The 21,927-nt window shown below is 40.9% G+C and overlaps 2 protein-coding genes across 2 annotated transcripts in view; one reads left to right on the top strand and one right to left on the bottom strand.

Moving 5' to 3' along the window:
• The window catches only part of LOC138141978 (sodium/potassium-transporting ATPase subunit alpha-2-like), a 67,054-nt gene extending 55,787 nt beyond the window's left edge, over positions 1–11,267 (bottom strand). Inside the window, exons 1-5 of the mRNA XM_069062875.1 lie at positions 11,212–11,267; positions 10,116–10,191; positions 9,867–9,926; positions 9,142–9,345; positions 8,428–8,541 (exon numbers count right to left, since the gene is read on the bottom strand). Of these exons, the coding sequence (XP_068918976.1) occupies positions 8,428–8,541; positions 9,142–9,345; positions 9,867–9,926; positions 10,116–10,191; positions 11,212–11,267 (510 nt within the window). The remainder of the gene's footprint in view (positions 1–8,427; positions 8,542–9,141; positions 9,346–9,866; positions 9,927–10,115; positions 10,192–11,211) is intronic.
• TAGLN2 (transgelin 2) overlaps positions 1–21,927 on the top strand; it is a 343,906-nt gene that overhangs the window by 4,287 nt on the left and 317,692 nt on the right. The window lies entirely within an intron of this gene.

The following is a 21,927-nucleotide window of genomic DNA, read 5'->3' as shown; positions in this document are numbered from 1 at the left end:
TGATGCGCTCACTGCTGCAGCTCTGATTGGATGCAGCTCAGAGCGCGGCGTGCGTTTCACCCAGGGGGGAGGGGGGGAGACGGTGCATACAGAGGGTACTGTAATGTAGCGTGTAGCACAGGGGATCACCTTCACTACAGTAGAAATCTCAATAGGGCTTATTTTCGGGGGAGAGCTTATTTTAGAGGAATCTTACACAGTAAGGGGAGGGCTTATTTTCGGGATAGGTCTTATTATCGGGGAAACACGGTAGGTCATGTATCCATTTCGACCATATCATGGTAAACGGTGTAAGATGTTGGTCTATGCCCAATTTTGCCATGCTGCTTTCCAGTTTTCCCAACAATTTTTACTAAATAATGAATTCTTATCCCCAAATCTTAAGTCTTTACATTTGTCAAATACAATGTTACTATATTTACTTGCTGCTTAAAATTGTACATCTACTCTGTTCTATTGATCTACCTTTCTATCTCTTAGCTAGTACCAGAGAGAGTTTTAATAATTACTGCTTTACAATGTAGTTTAAGATGTGGTACTGCTAAACCTCCTTATTTAACATTTAAAAAGTTATTTTTTTAAATCTTCTTGAATTTTGGTTCTTCTAAATTAATTTTGTCATTATTTTTTCTAATTCAGTAAAATAAATTTTTGTAATTTAATTGTGATGGCATTGAATGTATAAATTAGTTTAGATAAAATTGTAATTTTTATTATATTGGCCCTGCCTACTCAAGAACAATTAGTATTTCTCCAATTATCTAAATCTGATTTTATTTGTATAAAGTTTTTTTAAAAAAAATAATTGTGTTTGCATAGTTCCTGGTTTGTTTTGGCAGGTGTACTCCCAGGCATTTTATTCTATCTAGAGTTGTTTTAAATGGGGTATCTCTTACTATCTCTTCTTGCAACGTTTTGTTTGTGATATATAGAAATGCTGATGATTTATGTGCATTTATTTTATATCCTACTGCTTTGCTAGAAGTGTTTCAGCTAACTTTTTAGTTGAATCTTTGGGATTTCATCATATGTTCTGCAAAAAGAGATAGTTTGATACACAATAACTTCTTGACTGTCCTTCTTGCCTCCAGTGATTCTCTTCCTAATCCATTCTTCACTTGGTGCCTGAGCAATCTTAGATTATAGAATGACAAATTAGAAAGAAACGACTGAAAGCATTAATTATGTATACAACACCCTGGACAAATGAAAATCTGGCTCTACTTCAAAACCTCCTGAGACAGAAAACCTATCACCTCCTTAGAGTCCCTTCCAATTTTAAACAGTTCTAATTGTCAGGAAATTTTTTCTTTATGTTGAGCCAAAATCAGCCTCTCACTCGTTCTAGTATGCATTCTAAGACTAGGAAGAACAAATCCAATTTGTGTCCCACATCTGAAGACCCTGATCTCTCTGGCCAAGTCCTTTGCAGCTTCCTCATCAGCCACTTTGTCATCCACACTAGAGGCCATGCTCTGGTGGAATTTCTGCTCTGGAGCCCTGATCTCCTGACTGGTGACTGAATCTCCCAGAACATTCTTTCAGGAAAGCCTCAGACAGACTTCATTTCCTCCCCTTTGGTCACTTCTCCCACAGCTTTCTCATTAACTGCCTCATTGCTATTTCTTCCCTGTCTCCTTTCCCCACCTTCCCCTCCATCTAGTTCAACCAATACATAAACAAAAGTACTGTCTGCAGCACAGCATAATGGTGACCAGTGTCAAGTTTTTTCCAGAAAAACTCTGATGAAAGGGAATACAAAGTTTTCCCAGGCAGCCCAGGTACTTTTCCCATTCATTCATTCATTCATTCATTCATTCATTCGTTCATTCATTCATTCATCTATTTATTTATTTATTTATTGTTATTGCTTTTCAGTTGCATCTGACTCTTTGTGACCCATCTGGGGTTTTCTTGGCAAAGATACTGGAGTGGTTTGCCATTTCCTTCTCCACCTCATTTTACAGATGAGGAAACTGAGGTAGAGTTAAGTGACTTACCCAAGGTCACACAGCTAGCAAGTGTCTGGGGCCAGATTTGAACTCAGGAAGATAAGTCTTCCTGACTCCAGGCCTGGTGCTCTATCCACTGTACCACCTGGTTGTCCGTTTTCCCTTACATCAAGACTAAATCTTCTTTGCAGCTTCCACCCTTTGCTTCTAGCTGTGTGCTCTAGAGCCAAGAACAAGTCTAATCTCTTGACAACTTGAAAGTCCTTCAAATACTTCAAGACCTTCTCCCTCAAGTCTTCTTCAGTGTAAATATCCCTAGTTGCTTCAAATACTCTTTGTGGAATGCAGACCCTTCACTATCCTGGTCACACTCCTTTGGATACTCTTGTCAACAACATACCCCATTATGCATACAACATGCATATTAGATGCATACAGAGCATGCAATAATTCTATTTGCAGCCTAAGATCACATTGCCCTTTTTAAACTGCAGCTTTTCATTTCTGTCTCATAGTGAGTTTGTAGTCCCCTCAGTCTCATATGTATCTTTCACATGATCAGCTTTTGAGATTACCCACCCCCCTCCACTCCAAATTCTGTACTTGTGTGGTTGAGTTTTGGAACCTAAGTTTAGGACTTTACATTTTTGCCTATTATATTTTACTTTGTTAGCATCAGTTTACCCACTCCAACCTATCAAGATCTTTTTGAATTCTTTCATCCAATAATTCATTACCCCTCTTAGCTTTCTATCATATAAATTTTTTAGTCAATTCTACTTTCATCTAATTCATTGTAAAAAAAATATTAACTAGAACATTTTCAGGATCAGAGTGCTGGGGCTCTCCATTAGAGACTCTACTCTCTAGGTTATATCAGTCCATTAGTTATTGTTCTTTGAACCCTGTTATTAAACCAGATCCAAACCAACCTAATCCACCTGTTTTATTAGTAGTGACAGATAGTTTTTGTCTGTTGCATTGTATTCCTCCTATTTACTAGTCTAATAATTTTGTCTAAAAATGTCAACGAGGTTAGTCCATCATGGCATCTCACCAGTTGCAAGGAACTTTAGAAGTTATCTTGTCTAATTTCCTGACCAGTACAGGAATGTTATATATTTGTTGTTATATTTTTTTTCAGTTGTGTCCAACTCTTTGTGACCCCATTTGGGGTTTTCTCAGCAGAGATACTGGACTAACCTGCCATTTCCTTCTCCAGCTCATTTTACAGATGTGGAACTGAGGCAAACAGGGTTAAGTGAATTGCCCAAGTCACACAGTACTGTATTTCATAGAGATTTTATGCCAAATATTTTGGCAAAAAAGTGGGGTGCAACCTATGTGAAACTTTAAAAGACTGTGCTGGTATTACTTGTCTTTTAGTTTCCTCCAGTCTTGCACTAACTTTTCACTCACTGAAAACTGTCTTTCCGCAGCTGTTTCCATGCTGCTCAGTGAACACAGTAACTTTCAGCTTGAATCCTACAATATATTTTTTTTTATATTTACCTACAATCAGAAAGAAAACATATAGAACTGTACAGTTTAGCTAGCACTGGAAGAAGCAGGTCTTACCACATCACGTGACTCATGGCAGCTTTGCCTGCCCACCAGCTCCCCTTGGGCCTATGGTTCTTTATTGGGTTGACTACACCTTTACTACTGCAGCAGTCTAAACAAACCATGGAAGTTGACTTTTGGAAATATACTGTCAATGTGCATGTGCTGAGAATTCAAGGCTTGAGGTTCTCTGTGCCTTACTGAGAGGAGAAGGCAACTCCAGATTGAACCCCATGACTGGGGTTGACGATGATTAGTGATTGAGTCAAAAAGCAACCACCCACTGTATAGTATCTAAGAAGAGTGAAGACAAACAGTTCTGCTTCCTTTGGGCCTTTCCCTCCTTTGAATTCTCCTAGCACCTTCTCTCCCTTGGACTTTTTGCAACGATGACCATTTCTCTCCTTTCCTGACTCACAAGGGCATCAATGATTATACATTGTTGTTGTTTGTCCTTCACTGAGGATCAATGACATCAGAGGGGTGATGTCTTGACTTGCAAGTGAATTGGATTGAAGTGAGGCAGAGCTGTGCAAAGCCATCAGCCTCACTCTCTCCTCCAGAGTCAGAGTCCCGTGGCAGGACAGGTCAAAGAGACTGGAGATGACTCTGGGTGCAGTGGGAGACCTTTGCCTTTTTAAACTTAGGTCTTTCCCAAATCTCAGTTTATCTGAGGCAATGCCCATTCAGTAATTAAAGGCTAGGTAAGAATTGAGGCAAAAGATGGCCTAGTTTACCATCATAAAAGAATAAATCTGGGAGGAAAGGCTCTCAGAGTTTTTGATGGCAGTGGGAACACTTGCTTGTCTAAGTAGAACTGATATAGGACTTCCAATTCCTGGCTGCCTCTCTGTTTCTTTCCTTGGACAAAGGTCAGAAACTATGCATCCTGAGAAAATGACATTTCTATCTTTCCTTCATGAATCTGAAAGTTTTTTGGTCTGATGCCAGCTGTCTGGGAGGTGATATCTGGTAAGTTCTCAGAGGAGAAGATAACTGTTTCCTGAATGACCTTGTACAGCAGTTAAAAGAATCAAGAGAACCATGTTCTGGCTAGCAGGAGATCTAAACCTTGTGGTTTGTTTAATTAATGAAGACTTGAGGTGAAAATGAAATGTCAGTTCCACTGTCCCACAAAATTGTCTTTTCTTACTGTAAGGGGTATAATGGGTGTAATGGGCTATTTGAGATTTCTGTTTCCTGCATTGGTCAATGCCCATGACTCTTTTATATCTTAAACAGTTTATGTAGTAGAGGAAATGACCAGCTGTGTCCTCTACCTGATATTCCCATGTTATACTGAGTCTCTTTTCTAGAAAGGACTCTGGTACCCACATATCAGGAAACTCTAGACATGAGGTATATCCAAGCTTGTTTACTTTCCAAGAGTGGGGGTTTCAGACAGAGAAAGAGAGAACTCCTCTTCCCATAGGGGTCAAGCCCCTATCCAGAATGAATCTGGATCTATGTGAGCCTACAACAGAGATCCTTGTGGTGGTGGATAGGGTGCTCCTAGGTCTGGAAGCACAGTAGAAATTTGCTAATTATGGATCACAGGTAAATGAGCAAGCTGGCATCACATTACAGAGAAAGGTATAAAACTTGCTATAATTAAAGCCTTATACTGGAGTCCCCTTTGTGGTAAATAGATGAAGCAGAGAAGTTTGTGACAACATTTCACCATGAGACTTGGCCATAAGAGCTACCAGCAAGAATGGCAGAGAACTAAGGCTCACAATTCTAGAAATTAGGTGCAAATGTTTTTCTTCCATTTTTGTTAAGGTGCCACACAAGCAGAAATGGGAAGAGGTAGTGGAATGACTTCACTATCATAGAGGACTAACTCAGACTACGGTAATAAATAGCAACGCTCAGGGCGGGGGTAGGGAGGGGAATTTTAAAAGGTGTGACTGTGTGTGTATCATTCTCTCCCACTTTTCTGGGCTTCTGGAAATGAGAGGAAGAAACTCATAATTGCCAACAAAGTTGGTGCAGCAGTCAACTGGATGAGAAATTCCTCAGAAGAGGCTTAGAGGTAGAAAACCACACCCTAAGCTTCATTTCGTTTTAGATAAGGGTACAAGGCTAGTAGGTCTAGGGAGTACCATGGATTTCAGCAAGGCATTAAACCACTTCTTTTGCTAACATTGGGGAAAAGATGAAGGGATGTGAACTCAATAATAGTGTAGTTAAGTGGATTTGGAAACAATTGAATGAATAGATTACAAAAGTTATGATTAATTGATCCATGTCAAACTCAAAGTGTGTCTTGAATATAGGTTTTGAACTGGGTCTTGTTCTGTTTAAGATTTTAATCAATGGCTTAGATGAAGGAGGAGCTAGAATATAGGTCACCTTTATAAATGACATAAATTTGGGTAAGATAGCTAATATGTTAGGTAGGCTACAAAATTATCTCAACTTAGAGATAATCTATTTAAAATAACTACAAAAGTATAAAATGCTTGGAAGTTTACCTGCTAAGACACTATAGTTGAGTCAGAAGCAATATAAACACAATTACAAAACCCTCTTTGTACAAATAAAGACAGATATAAATAATTGGAGAAATATTAATTGTTCATGAGTGGACTGAACCAATATAAATAAAAAATGAAAATACTGCCTAAATTAATTTACTTATTAAGTGCCATAACAATCAAACTATCAAAGAATTACTTTGTAGATCTGGGGAGGGGGAAGAATAACAATATTCATCTGGAGGAACAAAAGGTTAAGAATATCAGGAGAATTAGTGAAAAAAAGTTGGAATAAAGGAGGCCTGCCAGTACCAGATCTCAAACTATATTACAAAGTAATCATCAAATATACTACAAATATACTATATAAATATACAAATATGCCATATAAAGTACAAATATACTATAGTAACCATCAAAACTATTTGGTCCTGGGTAAGAAGTAAAGAGGTAGCTAGATGTTGCAGTGGATAGATGCCAGACCTGGAGTCAGAAAGATTCCTCTTCCTTAATTCAAATCGGACTTTAGACACTAGCTGTGTGACCCTGGGCAAGTCATTTAACCTTATTTGCTTCATTTTTCTCATCTGTAAAATGAGCTGGAGAAGGAAATGGCAAACTACTCCAATATCTTTGCCATGAAAACCCCAAATGGAGTCATAAAGAGTCAGACACCATCAAAAACAACTGAACAAAAAAGAAATAAAAAGATTGTCAGACCCGAGTTTAAATTTGACCTCAGACACTTACTAGCTGTGTGACCCAACGCAAGTCACTTAACTTCTGTTTGCCTTAATCCACTGGAGAAGGACATGGCAGGAGGACATGGGCATGGAGAAAGACACTGCAGTATCTTTGCCAAGAAAATCTCACAGAACAGTATTGATGTGCTATGTTCCATGGGGTCATGAAGAGTTGGACACAACTAAACAACAAGTTCAACATGGCTTAATATTACACAGCAGCCAAAGAATCTACCTTTATCTCAGGCTGCACTGATAGATGCATAGTATCTAGAATGAGAAAGGTGATAAGCCCGTGCTACTCTATCCTTGTCAGACCACATGGGGAGTATTGTGCTTAGTTCTGGGCATCATATTTTAGGAAGGCCATTTTACAGATGAGTAAAAGAAGCCAAGAGAAGTTAGGTGACTTGATCAAGGTCACACAGCTAGTAAGGGGGAACAGTTGGGATTCAAGTCCAGGTCATTCAACTCTAAAATCTAGGATTCTTTCCACTCTACCATTTCTTTCTCTAGATGACTTCTAATGTCCCTTTCAGTTCTGTGATACTATGACTCTGTAGTTCAGCAGATGTAAATACATACTTTTCTCCCTCTCCATTTTTAGCTTATGTAGTCCTCTTAAGCAGTTATAAGCTTTTAGTGTATAATTTATCTCTTTAAAGTTCATTCTCCATACAAATTCTTCCTATACTTTGTAAGATGTATTCCACTCCTAGCTAAGAACTTATTTGTTGTCATTCCTCTCACTTTTTTGCTGTGTTCATACCACTACTCTGCTCAAAACAAAACAAAATGCGATTCCTCATTGCCTACCAAAATAAATATAAATACCTTATCCTGGTATCGTAATTCAACTCCAATTCACCTTTCCAACCGTTTGTCACATTCTTCTCTTTATACTCTGTGCTACTTAATATTTCTTCATTTCTACTCTTTTGACCTTTGCTCATATGATTCTCCACGTCTAGAATGGATTTCCATTGTTCCAACTCTACTCACTTCTGTCTCAAAATCATTCAAAGTTCCATTCAGGTACAAACCCCTCCATGAAACCTTCTCTAATACCTTCGCTGAACAGAATTTCTCCCTTCTCAAATTTTTCAGAGCATTATGTGTGGATCTCTCCTTTGGATGGTCACACTCTTCTAGTTGTTTATGTATCTTATGTCTGTCTATATTAGATTATATGCTCCATGAAGGCACTGTGGCTTCTTTCATCCTTATATCACCAGTATTTTGTATAGTGCCTTACACACAATAGGTACTGAATGTTTATTGGATCCTTTCTCTTTTCCTCAACACCTTGAAGGTCTCTTAGCTTATTCCATTGAGAAAGGACCAGTCAGGCTGTGTCTTACAGCAGAGTTAAATGAAAAATCTTGTTCTCTGCTTTGTAGAACATTATCCTAGAGCTGAGATAGGAGAAGTGTCTCTCTTTTGAAGCCTAGTGTTAAGGGAAGAAGGGTGCTAGCCTCATTTCCCAGAAATTCTCACTCATTGTCAGGTCTATGTCTACGTATTCTTACATTGTAATAGGACTACCTTGCTAAACATCCCCCATCTGCCACTCCAAGACCCCAGACCCAACTCTGACTTAAGTCAGTAAGACCTAGACCACCAGGGACCTAGTCTGTGACAAAGTCCACAACAGACCCTCCAAATGTTCTCCCTACCAAAAAGCCCTACCTGTGGCACCATGTTCTTGAATGACTCCATAATCTTAGAGCTCTTGGCCTCTTGGAAATAGGAAAAACAGCCAGTGATAATGACCACAGCTGCCAGCACCAAGCCCAAAAAAAGCTGGAGAGTAGGAAGAAAGCAAGTCAGGCCAGTCTTGTCAACCTCCCTGTCCTCAGGAGGGCAACTAACACTGACTAGCAATGGGTCTGATGGAAATCCCAGTTTCCCCAGGGCATCACGTGGAGGAAATAACAGACTAGGGACTTGAAGACCAGAAATAAGAGGAATGAGAGGAAACAGATTTAGCTAAAGTAATAGTTAACTCCTGGAGATAAAGCCTAGGGTTAGGGAGGGACTTGGAGCGGGGAAGGGAGGGAGGAAGCAGAGGACAGAGAAGGTCAAACTCTTTCTAGTCCTTGGGGGCAAAAGAGTGTTTCCTCAGGATCCTAAAGGGGGGAAACAGGCTGGAAAGTACTGATCAGATGAATTGATGAATAAAGGGCAATACTTTTTTCATTGACCTAAGTCATAGGGTTCTCTGGGTAGCAAAGGGGAATGGAGGTATAGATTAGGAACACTGAGGCCATTGGGGGATGGCTCATTTAGAGGGTGCCTAGGGGTTCAAGGGCTTGAACCAGGTAGCTGGTCTAGAAAGACTTAGGGGTTAGGCTATGGAAGTTGAGTGGGAGGATCTAGTAGGTCTCAGGCATCCAAACTCACATTGTCTTTCTCAGGTTTCTTAGATAGGCTGTACTGAATGCCGTAGGCCAGAAAACAGAGTAAGGAACCGATCCACAGCAGGATGGAGAAGCCCCCGAAAAGTTGTCGACAGAACTTGATCCACTCAGGAATGGTGGGGGGTGGGGTGAGGGTGTTGGGCCCATCCCGGAGCAGGATCTCCTTTGCCTGTTTGTGGTTGAGACCCTGGGTGGAGGGGTGATGGTGGGGTAGACAAGGAACCAATGAAAAAAGCCAAGAAACCACCGGGGAGAAGGGAAGGATCACAGGGGAGTAAAAAGAAGACTGGACTCAGTCCAAAGACCTAGTTTCTAGTTCTGCCTACTCTTGTTTGTCCTTTTAAGTTCCTAATCTTTAAAAAATGTGGATAATAATATCTATTCTGCTTACCTTGTGTGATTATTGGAGCTCAAATGAAAGAACGGTTGTAAAAGTGCTTAGTGAATTGTAAAATGCTATAAAAAATATAGAGTATTGTTGTCATGATTACAGCTCTATCTAACAAGGGCTCCAAATCCACTGAAAATCACAAGAAATCACTGAAAAGACACAAGGGCAGGGGAAAGAAAGGAAGGACAGAGACTCAAGAGCAAAAAAAAAAGTGTGTGTGTGTGTGTGTGTAGGGGTGGGGCTGAGTGGGTGATATACAGTCTGGAAATGGGGGGGGGTGTCTTCTTCTTCCCCTCTCTAGGTGCCCCTTAACTCACCAGATTCAGGTCAACCTTATACTTTAGGCTTAACTCCTCCAGACTCAGCATGTGGTCATCCTGAAGGCACAGCAGAGAGAGGAAATGAGGTCAGAGGTCAAACTGCTTTTTCAGATAGGGCTACTAAAGGTCCCAGGGAGAACAGTGGATTTTGTAATGTCAGGTCAGCTCTTGAGGAAGATGTTAAAGGGTCATTGGGATAGTTCCGTCTCAAGGAAATTTGCCATTTCATGTTCTGGAAGGTCTTACCATGACCACTTCCTTCTTGAGTTCTTCCATATTTCTCCTTTCTTTCTTTTTATCATCTTCCTCCTTCTGAGGTTTTCTATTATGAATTTGGGTAGAGAATCTGGAGGAATATTGCCCATGTGGAGTCACCATGTGCCCATGTGCAGATACCATGGTTACCCAAGGTCCCAGGGGACATAGCTCAGAGCAAGGGTGAGTAAAGTAAAAAAGAGATGAGAATATGAGTGAAGTAAAGGGGAAGTGAAGTCATTAAGGGACAAAGAAAACAAGGAAGGGGAAGTGATTAGGAAGTGAGGGTTTTGAATGAAGCATCAGAGACTTGACAAAGGTGAGGAAAGTGAAGTGACCAAGGAGTGAGAGACTGAGGGTAGGGACTGAGGGAGTAAATTGATGGAGCAATTCAGGGAGTAAGAAGATCAGAGACTGAGGGGTTGAAGGAATCAGGGAATGAGAGAGTGAGGTCAAAGTGGGGTGAGGGGATCATGGATGAATTGCAGTGAGATCAACAGTTGATGGATGAAGTTAAGAGGGTCTGAGACAAATGGGTGAAATAGTGGGATAAAGGGATCAGAGACTGGGGGTGGGGAAGTGGGGAGGGATCAGTTACTGAGAGGGTGAGGAGGTTAGGAACTGAGGGAATGAGGGTGGTGTTAAAGGCTCAAGGTCTGAGGGGTGTTAGTGAAGTCCTCAGGAACTCAGTGAGGGGTGAGGGGATCAAGGGTGGGTATTGAGGGGATGGGGAGGGAAGAGATGAGGGGATCAAGGATAAGAGTTGGGAGATTAGGGAATGAAGGGGGTGAAGGAATTGAGAATGGGGGTTGAAGAGATTAGGGATCAAGAGGGTCAAGGAGTGAGGGGTTGAGTTAATAAGCAACTGTGGGGTGAGGGGAGCAGGAGCTGACTAGTGAGGGAAATGATGTATATTAAGAGAGGGGTGATGGGCTGGAAGGACCAAATTAAAAGGGGTTATCATTTGGGGTGGGGGGAGAAGGAATCTGAGACCAGAGGAGAGTGGAGACCTGAAGTAGGGTGAAGGCCTGAGGGAAAGGAGTTCAGGAGACAAATGAGGGTAGGAGGGGCAGGGGCAGGCAGAGACCTGCTGCTTGCATTGTCAATTCGAATATCTTGGTCAGAATCAGCTCCCTTAGCCATGCTGAGAAGTTAACTGCTCCCTGTGTCTCTCCCACTGTGAGTGCGAACAGTCCGTTGCCGTGGTGATGAACCTGCTCATGTAGGTCCACTCCAGGCTTCCCCAGTTATCTCTGCCCCTCCCCCCACTCTGAGAGTGTGGACTCTGTGGGGCTGATGCTAATGGGCAGCCCCCTACCTATGGGGAGGGGGTTTGGGTCTGCCCTGGGAGCTCCCCTGGAGGAGGCTAGGGTCTCTTAGGGAAACCCAGAGACAGTGTGAAGAATAAGAGGCTGAAATGATGAGACTAGGGCTGTTGGTCACCTTTCTAGAACTCACTTTCCTCATCTGTAAAATGAGGAGGGCTGGTCCTGGATGGCCCCCTAAGGTCCCTGCCAGCTCTATAAGCTATCATCCTGTGGTTTTGGGGATATCGACTACAGCTGTGATTTTATTGATGGAGTGGAGGGAGAGGGTCTCCCTGGGGAACTCCATCCTGTCTACTAATTTAGGGCAACACCTTCTCGGCAATTTGTAGTCTTAGAGTTACCTTAGAGAACATTGATAGGTTGACTTGATTAGGGTCATAGAGCTAAGGTCAGAGGCTGTCCTTGAACCTAGGTCTTCCTGTCTTGAAGGCCTGATCTCTACCCACTGCTGTCACTCAATCTCATGATCTCTCCCCAGTCCCTTGGTTCCTCTTGTGATGAAAACAGGTACTTGTTTTAGGGGTTGGAACATAACCTGGTGTAGTAGAAAGACTACAAGACTTAGAGTGAGGCTCTAGGTTGGAATCCCAGCTTTGTCTCTTAATACCAGTTTGATCTTTGGAGACATCTCTACCCTCTATGTCTTCAGACCTCCATTTCTTCTTCTTTAAAGTCAAGGGTCAGGTTAGATCAGTGGTTTCAAACTCAACTAGAAATGGGGGTCACTAAGCCATAGCAAAGGATCCATATATATTAGATAGTTTTAAAATGTAATATATTTTATTGTATTTTTATTTATTTTGCTCAATATTTCCCAATTACAAATATTTATCTGGTTCTGTCTATACTCCAGAGTATTGTGGGTCCAGCCCATAGGAGATGTGTTTGATACTTCTGGGCTAGAAAGTCTCTCTCTCTCTTTTTTTTTTTTGCTTTTTGGAGGGGGGAGGACAGGGCAATTGGGGTTAAGTGACTTGTCCAAGGTCACTTGGCTAGTAAGTGTTAAATGTCTGAGGCCGGATTTGAACTCAGGTCCTCCTGACTCCAGGGCTGGTTCTGTATTCACTGTACCCAGTAGCTGACCCTGGGCTAGACAGTTTTGACAGTAAGGAGTTAGCTAGCTCATACAGTGGATAGAGCACTGGGCTTAGAGGCAGGAAGGCCTGGGTTTAACTTCAGCCTCAGATACTTGCTAGCTGTATGACCTTGAGCAAGTCACATAACTTCTGTTTGCCTCAGTTTCCTCATCTGTATGGGGAGAATAGTTCCTTCCCTTTCCCACAGGGGTGAGGTCCAAATGAGATAATATTTATAAAATTCTTGGCACTGAGTAGGTGCTATATAAGCACTAGCTATTATTATTATTATTAAGAGAAGCAGCTAAATGGTATAGTGGATAGAACCTGGTCCTGGAGTCAGGAGGACATGAGTTCAAATCTATCCTCAGGCACTTACTAGATGTATGATCCTGGGCAAGTCACTTAACCCTGTTTGCCTTAGTTTCCTCGTCTGTCAAATGAGCTGGAGAAGGAAATGGCAACCACTCCAGTATCTTTGCCAAGAGAACCCCGAATAGGGTCACAAAGAGTTGGACATGACTCAATTACATTTCTAAATATGTGGTCCCATGTCTAAATTATGAAGCTATAAGACTGGAACTCTGAAGTACAGAGGAAAGAACTCAGATATGGCTCAAGTCTCACCATTTCTCTAGACCTATTTCTTTGTCTATAAAATTCAGGAACTGGATTAGGTGAACTTCTAAGGGCCCTTCCAACTCTAAAGCTATCACCCTCTAATTCTATTTTTGCCTGACCACATGAATGAATGTCTGATTGAAATGAATGTCAGGTGATAGGTCTGAGCTGTATAACTTCTAGGATCCTAGATTTGGAGATTAAAAGGACCTTAGGGTCTAGCCCAAGGGCCTTAGTCCATCTAGTCCAAGACTCCCATTTTACAGATGAGAAAACTAAAGGCTGAGTGACCTGCCTGAGGTTCTACAGATGACAGAGCTGGGAAATGAACCCACTGAACTACACTGCCTCCCATCATCTGGTCCACCTGACCTCATCTTATACATGAAGAAACTGGACTTACCCAAGTTTCTTTTTTAAAAAAAATTATTTATTTTTAGTTTTTGAATTTTGAATTTTCTTTCCTCCCTTCCATCTCTCCTCCCCAAGACAGCAAGCAATCTGATAGAGGCTCTACATATACATTCATATTATACATATTTTTTGATTAGTCATGTTGTAAAGAAAAATTAGAACTAATGGAATGAACCACAAGAAAGAAGAAACAAAACAAAACAAAAAAGAGAGAAAGTAAATAGTATGCTTCAATCTGCATTCAGACTTTGTGATTCTTTCTCTGGCTGTGGATAGCATTTTCCATCACGAGTCTTTTGGAGCTATCTTAGAACCTTGCATTGCTGAGAAGAGCCAAGACTCTCAAAGTTAGTCATTGTACAATGTGACTGTAACTGTCTACAACGCTCTCCTGGTTCTTCTTCCCTTGCTCAGCAACAGTTCATATAAGTCTTTCCAGGCTTTTTCTGAAGTCTGCCTGCTAACCATTTCTTTTTTTTAATGCTTTATTAACTTCTGATTTACATCATTTATTTCCGCTAGATTTTGAGTTACAAATTTTCTCCCCGTTTATCCCCTACCCACCACCCCAGAATAACAGTCCCACAGGCTGTCCCCTCCTCCAATCTGCTCTCTCCCATATCTTCTCCCAAAACCCCTTAGACTTTTTCAGTAGGGCATGGTGGATCTCTATGCCCCAGTGTCTTTATATCTTCTTTTCCAATTACATGTAAGATAATATTAATAATAGTGTATATATATATATATATATATATATACATACATAATTTTAAACCTTTGAATTCCAGATTCATTCCCTTCCTCCCTTATCACCTGCCCTTACTGGGAAGATAAGCAGTTCAGTATAGATTGTACATGTATAGCTAATGCAAAATATTAACATAGTAGATATGTTGTAAAAGACTGACCATATTTCCCTCCCTCCTATCCCACCACCTACTTGTTCTATTCTCTACTTTGATCCCATCCCTTTTCAAAAGTGAGTGCTTCCAACTTCCCTCCCTACCAGCCTGCCCTCCCTTCCATCATCTCCCCTCTCATCCCCTTCCCTCTACTCTCCTGTAGGTGAGATACCCTATTTAGTGTGTATGTCATTCCCTCCCCAAGCCAAATTCAGTGAGAATAAGGTTGACACATTCCCTTTTGCCTTCCTATTCTTCCCCACCATTGTAACCCTTTTCCCTTGCCTCTTCTTCATAAGATACTTTACTCCATTCTGTCTCTCTCCATCTCCTCTCATTATATTCCTCTCTGACCTCTTAATTTCCCCTTTTAAGTATCATCCCTTCCTATTAAATTTGTCCTGTGCCCTCTATCTATGTATACCTGTAAGCATATATACACACATTCACATATGTATTCATATGCCTATATACCCTCTGATATATATATTACAATTATCGTTTTTCCATGTAGGAATGTTAATAGTTCAACTTTGATCAGTGGCTTATTATTTCTTTTCCCTGTTTACCTTCTCTTGCTTCTTGTATCTGGATATCAAATTTTCTATTCAACTCTGGTTTTTTCATTAAGAATGCTTGAAAGTCCTCTATACCACTGAATGACCATATTTTTCCCTGAAAGATGATACTCAGTTTTTCTGGGTAGGTGATTCTTGGTTTTAATCCCAGCTCCTCTGCCCTCCAGAATATCCTATTCCAGGTCCTTCGATCCCTCAGTGTAGAAGCTGCCACATCCTGGGTTATCCTAATTGTGTTTCCACAATATTCAAATTGTTTCTTCCTGGCTGCTTGTAATATTCTCTCCTTGATCTGGGAATTCCAGAACCTGGCTATAATATTCCTAGGAGTTTTCTTTTTGGGATCTTTTTAGGAGGTGATTGGTGGATTCTTTCAACCTCTATTTTGCCTTCTGGTTCTAAAACATCAGGGCAATTTTCCTTGAGAATTTCTTGGAGGATTATTTCTAGCTTTTTTCCTTGATGATGGCTTTCAGGTAGTCCAATAATTTTTAAATTATCTCTCCTGGATTTATTTTCCAGGTCAGTGGTTTTTCCCATGAGATATTTCACATTGCCTTCTATTCTTTCATTTGTTTGGATCTGTTCAACATCATCTTGATTTCTCTTAAAGTCACTAGCTTCCCTTTTCTCCAATCTAAATCCAAGGGAATGATTCTCCTCGCTGAGCTTTTGAGATTCTTTTTCCATCTGGCAAATTCAGCTTTTCAAGGCATTCCTCTCCTCATTGCCTTTTTGAGCCTCTTTTGCCAATTGAGTTAGTCTGTTTTTTAAGGTATGATTTTCCTCAGTCAGGCTGTTGACTCTCATTTCATAATTTTCTTGCATCATTCTCATTTCTCTTCCCAATTTTTCCTCCACTTCTCTTATCTGCTTCTTAAGGTCCTCTATGGCCTGTAACCAGCTCGTATTTTCCTTTGAAGCTTTTGGTGCAGGAATTCTGACTTCACTGTCTTCCTCCTGTTCCATGCTTTGCTCCTTTTTGTCCCCAAAATAGAAGTCTAATGTTGGAGTCTTCTGTTTGTTTTGTTTCCTTTGTCTGGTCATGTCGCCCCTCAGTCGCTTGACCCCTGGGCTTTTTGCCCCAGTAGGACTCTGCCACCAGACAGGGGAATTTTTGTCCCAAATGCTGGGGTTTTCTCAGCTGCTAGAGGTATTAGTTGGGTGCCCTCTCTGATGTCTCCACATGCTCTGGCAAGCTGGTCCCACACCCCAGGACCTCCACCCTAGACTGCAATCCAGGTCAAAGCAGGTTAAGGCAAGAGCGATTACCCCTCAGACTGGTCGCTTGGTCCCCTTACAGTCTTCAGGCCAGGAGCTGAAGCTGCCACATGGCTCTGGCTGTGCCTGGCGTCTCAGGGCTTCTCGCCTGGGGGCAAAAGCCATGAACTCCCAAATACTGGGTCCCAAAGTCCAGACTGCACTGACCTCTCACTTTGTCCTTCACATCTATGTGTTGAAAAATCTGGAAAGGGCCACAGCTGCTGCTGATCTGGAGTCCCTCTGGCCAGCTGCTGGTCAGACCTGCCCTGGGGCTAAAACCTCCAGCTCACATGGGCCTGGGTGGCCTCCCAAAGTGATGCACTGGCCGCTTGCTGCCAGCCTGCCAGGCTGTCCTCAGTGGGAGGTTAGCTTCTCTGTGTCATTTTGTGTGTTCTGCAGCTCCAAAGTTTGTTTAGAGTCCCCTTTTACATGGATTGGGGAAGGTGGAAGCCAGAGCCACGTAGAGGTCCAGCTTCTGCTCTGCCATCTTGACTCTGCCCCGCCCCCCTCCCCATCATTTCTTATAGCACAGAAGTATTCCATTACATTAATGTACCACAACTTGTTTAGCCATTCCCCAATTGATGGGCATTCCCTTGATTCCCAATTCTTTGCCACCACAAAAAGAGCTGCTATAAATGTTTTTGCATATGTGGGTCCTTTTCCCATTTGTATGATCTCTTTGGGATACAGCCCTAGAAGTGGTATTGCTGGGTAATTTACCTAAGTTTCACCCAGGTAGTAGACAGATTCAGATTTTAAACCCAATTTTTCTTATTCAAATGTAGTATTCTTGCAAGTATGTCCTAGTTAGCTCAATAAAAAGTCATCATTACCACCCCTGTAAAAAAAAGAGAACAGAAAAGAAGCAAGCATCTCTCAGGATGTGTACCCAAATGACAGGGAGTCAGTCTTCATTTCATTTCTTCCATACTTTAAACTTTTTTATAGGCGTGGGCGCTTCTTCCACCAACAAAAACAGCAAGTCCTTCATGCTTTAGTTAAAAATCTTCTTGAGTTTCCATGACCACAAATATTCATCACCTAGGAGCCAACCTTCTGGTGATAAGCCTCTCTGAACTTAGCTTGGTTCTGATGAAACAATTGATGTAGAGAACCTTTGCTGAATCTGTACTGGAAGATCTTCTTTTTTGCTGCTGCTGTTGTTTTTGTTCAGTCATTTCAGTCATGTCCGACTCTTTGTGACCCCATTTGGGGTTAATCTTGGCAAAGATACTGGAGTAGTTTGCCATTTCCTTTCTGAATTCATTTTACAGATGAGGAAATTGAGGCAAACAGGGTTAAGTGACTTGCCCTGGGTGACACAGCTAGGAAGTATCTAAAGCCATATTTGAACTCAGGAAGACTCATGGAATGAGCCTCTCTATTATGCCACCTACCTTCCCTCTTCTATCTTATTAGGACATAAAAGGAACAGAAGCACTCCAAAATCATTGTCACCCGTTGCCTACACCACTCCAATGGTCCAAAGTGATTCCTTCTTCCTGTGAACTCATGGCCCTTTTCCTCTTGCTTTTCATGTACCTTCACACTATGCTTTATTCCTAACTATTATTAGATTGTGAATATTTTGAAAATAAAAGCCTTGTCTTGTTCATCTTTTTATAGTGTATAGTAAGTGCTCAAAAAATGTTCTTTTGAATTGAATATAAGAAAAACAGCACATACACTTAAGAGGTGAGAATGGAGAAAGTATATAATTTCACTAGAATGTATTCTATCTAAGATAAGAGAAATAAAGAGAATGGGCGTATGTGCCATGAGCATTATCAACAAACTATATGAAATTCCGCAGTTCATGGGCTTAATTTGCACTTGTTTTTAAAAATAAGTTTAATTTATTCTTTTGTTTACATTAACAAAATGTGTCCTAACATCCCCCCTCCCCCTTAGTGAACCATCTCATATAATAAATAATATTTTTAAAAACAAAGAGAGAAAAAAGTCAGCAAAATGGATCAATACATTGAAAAAAAAATGTGAAAATATGTGCCACTATGTGGTTCAGTGAATAGAGTACTGGACTGGAGTCAGGAAGACCTGAGTTCAGATCTTGTCTCAGATATTTAACCCTGAGCAAGTAACCTTACTTCTATTTGTCTCAGTTACCTTCTCTGTAAAATGAGAAAAATCATAGTGTTGTGAGATCAGTGGAGATCATGACCTCTAAGAGTTTGGCAAACTTTAAACTGCTATTATATAAATTCTATTATAATGATGATGATCTGCCCTCTTAGTCTTCCTACTTCTGCAAAAGTTTGAGGTGAGGTGAGGTGGGGTGGGTTGTAGGGGGGTTTCTTCTCTTTTCTTTTCTTTGAAACCACGGCCCCTCTGAGATCCCCACTCATTCACTCATCCTCATTCTCTTCCTGTCTACTAGCTCATTTCTTACTGCCTAAAAGCATGCCCATATCTCCCTCATCTTCAAAATATCCTTATTTGATCCATACTGCTATTGGCCTATATCTCTTCTGCCCTTTGTAGGTAAACTCCTTAAAAATGTCTTCTGTAATAGGTGCTTCAACTTTCCTCTCACTCTTTTTGTAGTGCCTTACAATACTTATTCTGTCCTTATTATTCCATGGACATTGCTCTCTCCAGAGTTACTAAATCTCTTAGTTGATGAATCTAATGGCTTTTTCTCATTCCTCATTCTCCTTGACCTCTCGACAGCCTTTAACACTATTGATCACCCTCTCCCCCTTGATACTGTCTTCTCTCTAGGTTTTCAGGATACTACTCTCATCCTGGTTCTTCTACTACCTATCTGACAATTCCTTCTCTGTCTCCTTTTCTGGCTTCTCTTCCATATCATACCTTGTGACCACAGGTGTTCCTGAAAGTTCTGTCCTGGGCTCTCTTCTCTTCTCCTTCTATACTACTTCACTTGGTGATCTCATCAACTCTCACAGATTTAATTACCATCTCTATGCTAATGATTCTCAAATCTACCTATCCTGCCCTAGCCTCTCTGCTGATGTCCAGTTTTACATCTCCAACTGCTTTTCAGACATCTCAAACTGCATATTCAATAAGTATCTTAAACTCAGTATGTCTAAAATAAAACTCATTATCTTTCCCCCTAAAGCCTCCTCCCACTCCTCTCCTACTTTTCCTACTATTATAAAGGGCAACGCTATTTTCCCAGTCCTTCAAGTTCACAATGAAGGGGTTATTTATCATTGACTCCTCACTTCCTCTCACTCCATGTATCCAAGCTGTAGCCAAGACCTGTTGATTTCACCTTATACCTGGATTATTGCTATAGACTGCCAATGGTTTTACCGGCCTATTGTTCCCTCACTCCAATCCATCCTCTATTCAGATACTAACCTGATTTCCCTAAGGTGCAGGTTTGGTCATTTTACATCCCTACCCCCACTACCCACACTCAATAAACTGTAGTAGCTTCCTAATGCCTAGTAATATTAATGGGATATAAGCTCTTCCCTGCCCATTAATAGGCCTCAGGTGGAACCCATTAAAGGAAGCTTGTTTAGGGGAGGCTTGTTTTTCAGGAAGATCCATACCTTTTGTTACTTTGTAATTAGGCAGTGGGTCATGAGGGTCGTGATGCCCTCTGACCCTGAAGAAGGGTATATATACCCTGAGGTTAGCATTTTGTTTTGGAATTTACTCATTGGAAGAGTGTTCTTGTGATTTGACCAGATGAGACTCTGGGTAGCCATTAAAGAGCCCCCTGGCTTTGAAAAACCCAAATGTTGGTGCTTCTCTCTCTGGTAACTATATATGTATTGCCTTGGTCAGATAGTTGAATCTGTCTGTTGATCTGTGTTAATTTTTCAGACAGTTAGAAGCCCTGTCTTTTGATCTTTATTTCTCTGCTTGTATTTTCTTTGTTTCGATTTTCTCTGAAGTTCAGGGTGCTGACTTTTCTAATGAATGTAAATAAACTAATGAATGTAAGTAAAAAGATTGTTGACCCCTTGACCAGCTATCTTTCCTAGCAAAACAGATCTAAGAACCTATGCTAGCAGTTATCCTGGGTATGCCAGTGTGGTTGCTGCTACATGCCTCCAGAAGCAAATACAAAATTTTCTGTTTGACGTTCAAAGCCTTTCATAACCTAAACACCTCCTACTTTCCAGTCTTATACACATTATTTCCTGACCCGTACTATTTGATCTAGTTACATTGGCCTCCATGAATAAGACACTACCTCTCTTGGCTTTAGGCATTCTCTCTAGCTGTCCCCATGATTGGAACACTCTCCCTCCTCCACTCCCAACTACTGACCTCTCTGACTTCCTTTAAGTCCCAACTAAATTCCTACTTTCTACAGGAAGCCTTTTCCAATCCTTCTTAATTCAGTGCCTTCCTTCTGTTAATTATTTCCTATTTATTCTACATATAGTTTGCTTTGTATATATTTGCTTGCGTGTTGTCTCCATTAGATTGTAAACTCCTACAGGCAGGGACTATCTTTTGCCTATTTTTGTATCCCCAGCATTTAGCACAGTGCCTTGCACAAAGCAGGCACTTAATAAATGTTTGTTGATTAATTGATAATTTTGAAACATTCCCTTTTTAATATTTAATTTTTCTCAATTCTATGTAAATAAAAATTTTTAACATTCATTTTTAAAAAATTGAGTTCCAAATTCTCTCCTTCCCACCCTCCCCTGCACTCCTTGAAAAGGCAATTTTATATAGATTATACATATGTGTAATAGTAATGAAATTTGAAGATCCCTTTGTATTGCTGAGCTGACACATACTTAGCACCTAGTTTCAAATTAATCCTCTGTTATAGAAACAGAAGGTATTATCCCCTGTTGCTGATGTAACAGGAAGGGGCTGAAAAGGGAGGAACTATACTGTATTTTAGGAAGAGCACAAGATCAACAGTCAGAATTTCCTGGGGTAAGCATCGTGGAGGGAGGGCAGCTGCTGCTGGACTGAAAACTGAAGTGATAATTGAGAAGAACTGAGAAGAGGAATGAGCATTGAGAACTGAGACAGAATTTCTTGGAGCAAGCCACGTGGAGGCTGGATAAAGTGATTTTGATTTTGAAAATAGAGCTTATAGTGCTGAAGACTTCCAAGGGCCAGATGGAGCTGGAGAAGACTGAGGAAGTATGACTATTGTGCCAGTACTTTGTACAAATATTGTTGTGACTTTGTTAATGTGTATGAATGTTCTTGTGGCTTTGTTAAGTTTTGTCTTCCCAGAAATGTGAACTGTGAAGGACTTGAGGTGGACTGGACACTGTGAACTTCAATATGGAATGGGAACTGGACAAGGAGCTAGACAAGCAACTGGAAGCTGCCTGTCTTTGAACCCAGGTGACAGTTGGAGCTGGGACCATGGAAGAGGAATCATGGAAGCTGAGGGCCAGCCTTGAGTCAAGCTGAAAGAAGACTTTGCTTGGATACTGTGTACTGACTGAGAAGATTGTGATTTACTGTGACCTAGGGGTAGAGAACTTTGATTTTTGTACTTTTTGATTGAATTAAGAATTTTGTGACTGACTAAATGAATGTACTTTGTTTAAAACTATGTGACCACTTTGGTGAAAACTATGTGGCCATTTTAGTGATAAGTTGTTGAGTTGTGACATGGTGAATTCTGTATTTTG

This window comes from Petaurus breviceps, unplaced genomic scaffold, assembly GCF_028583685.1.
Source record: "Petaurus breviceps papuanus isolate PSGF00001 unplaced genomic scaffold, PetGlider_PUasm1.0 90510, whole genome shotgun sequence".
NCBI classification, from domain to species: Eukaryota; Metazoa; Chordata; class Mammalia; order Diprotodontia; family Petauridae; genus Petaurus; species Petaurus breviceps.
The sequence above is the reverse complement of the archived record's forward strand: the minus strand, read 5'-3'. Positions and strand labels throughout refer to the sequence as shown.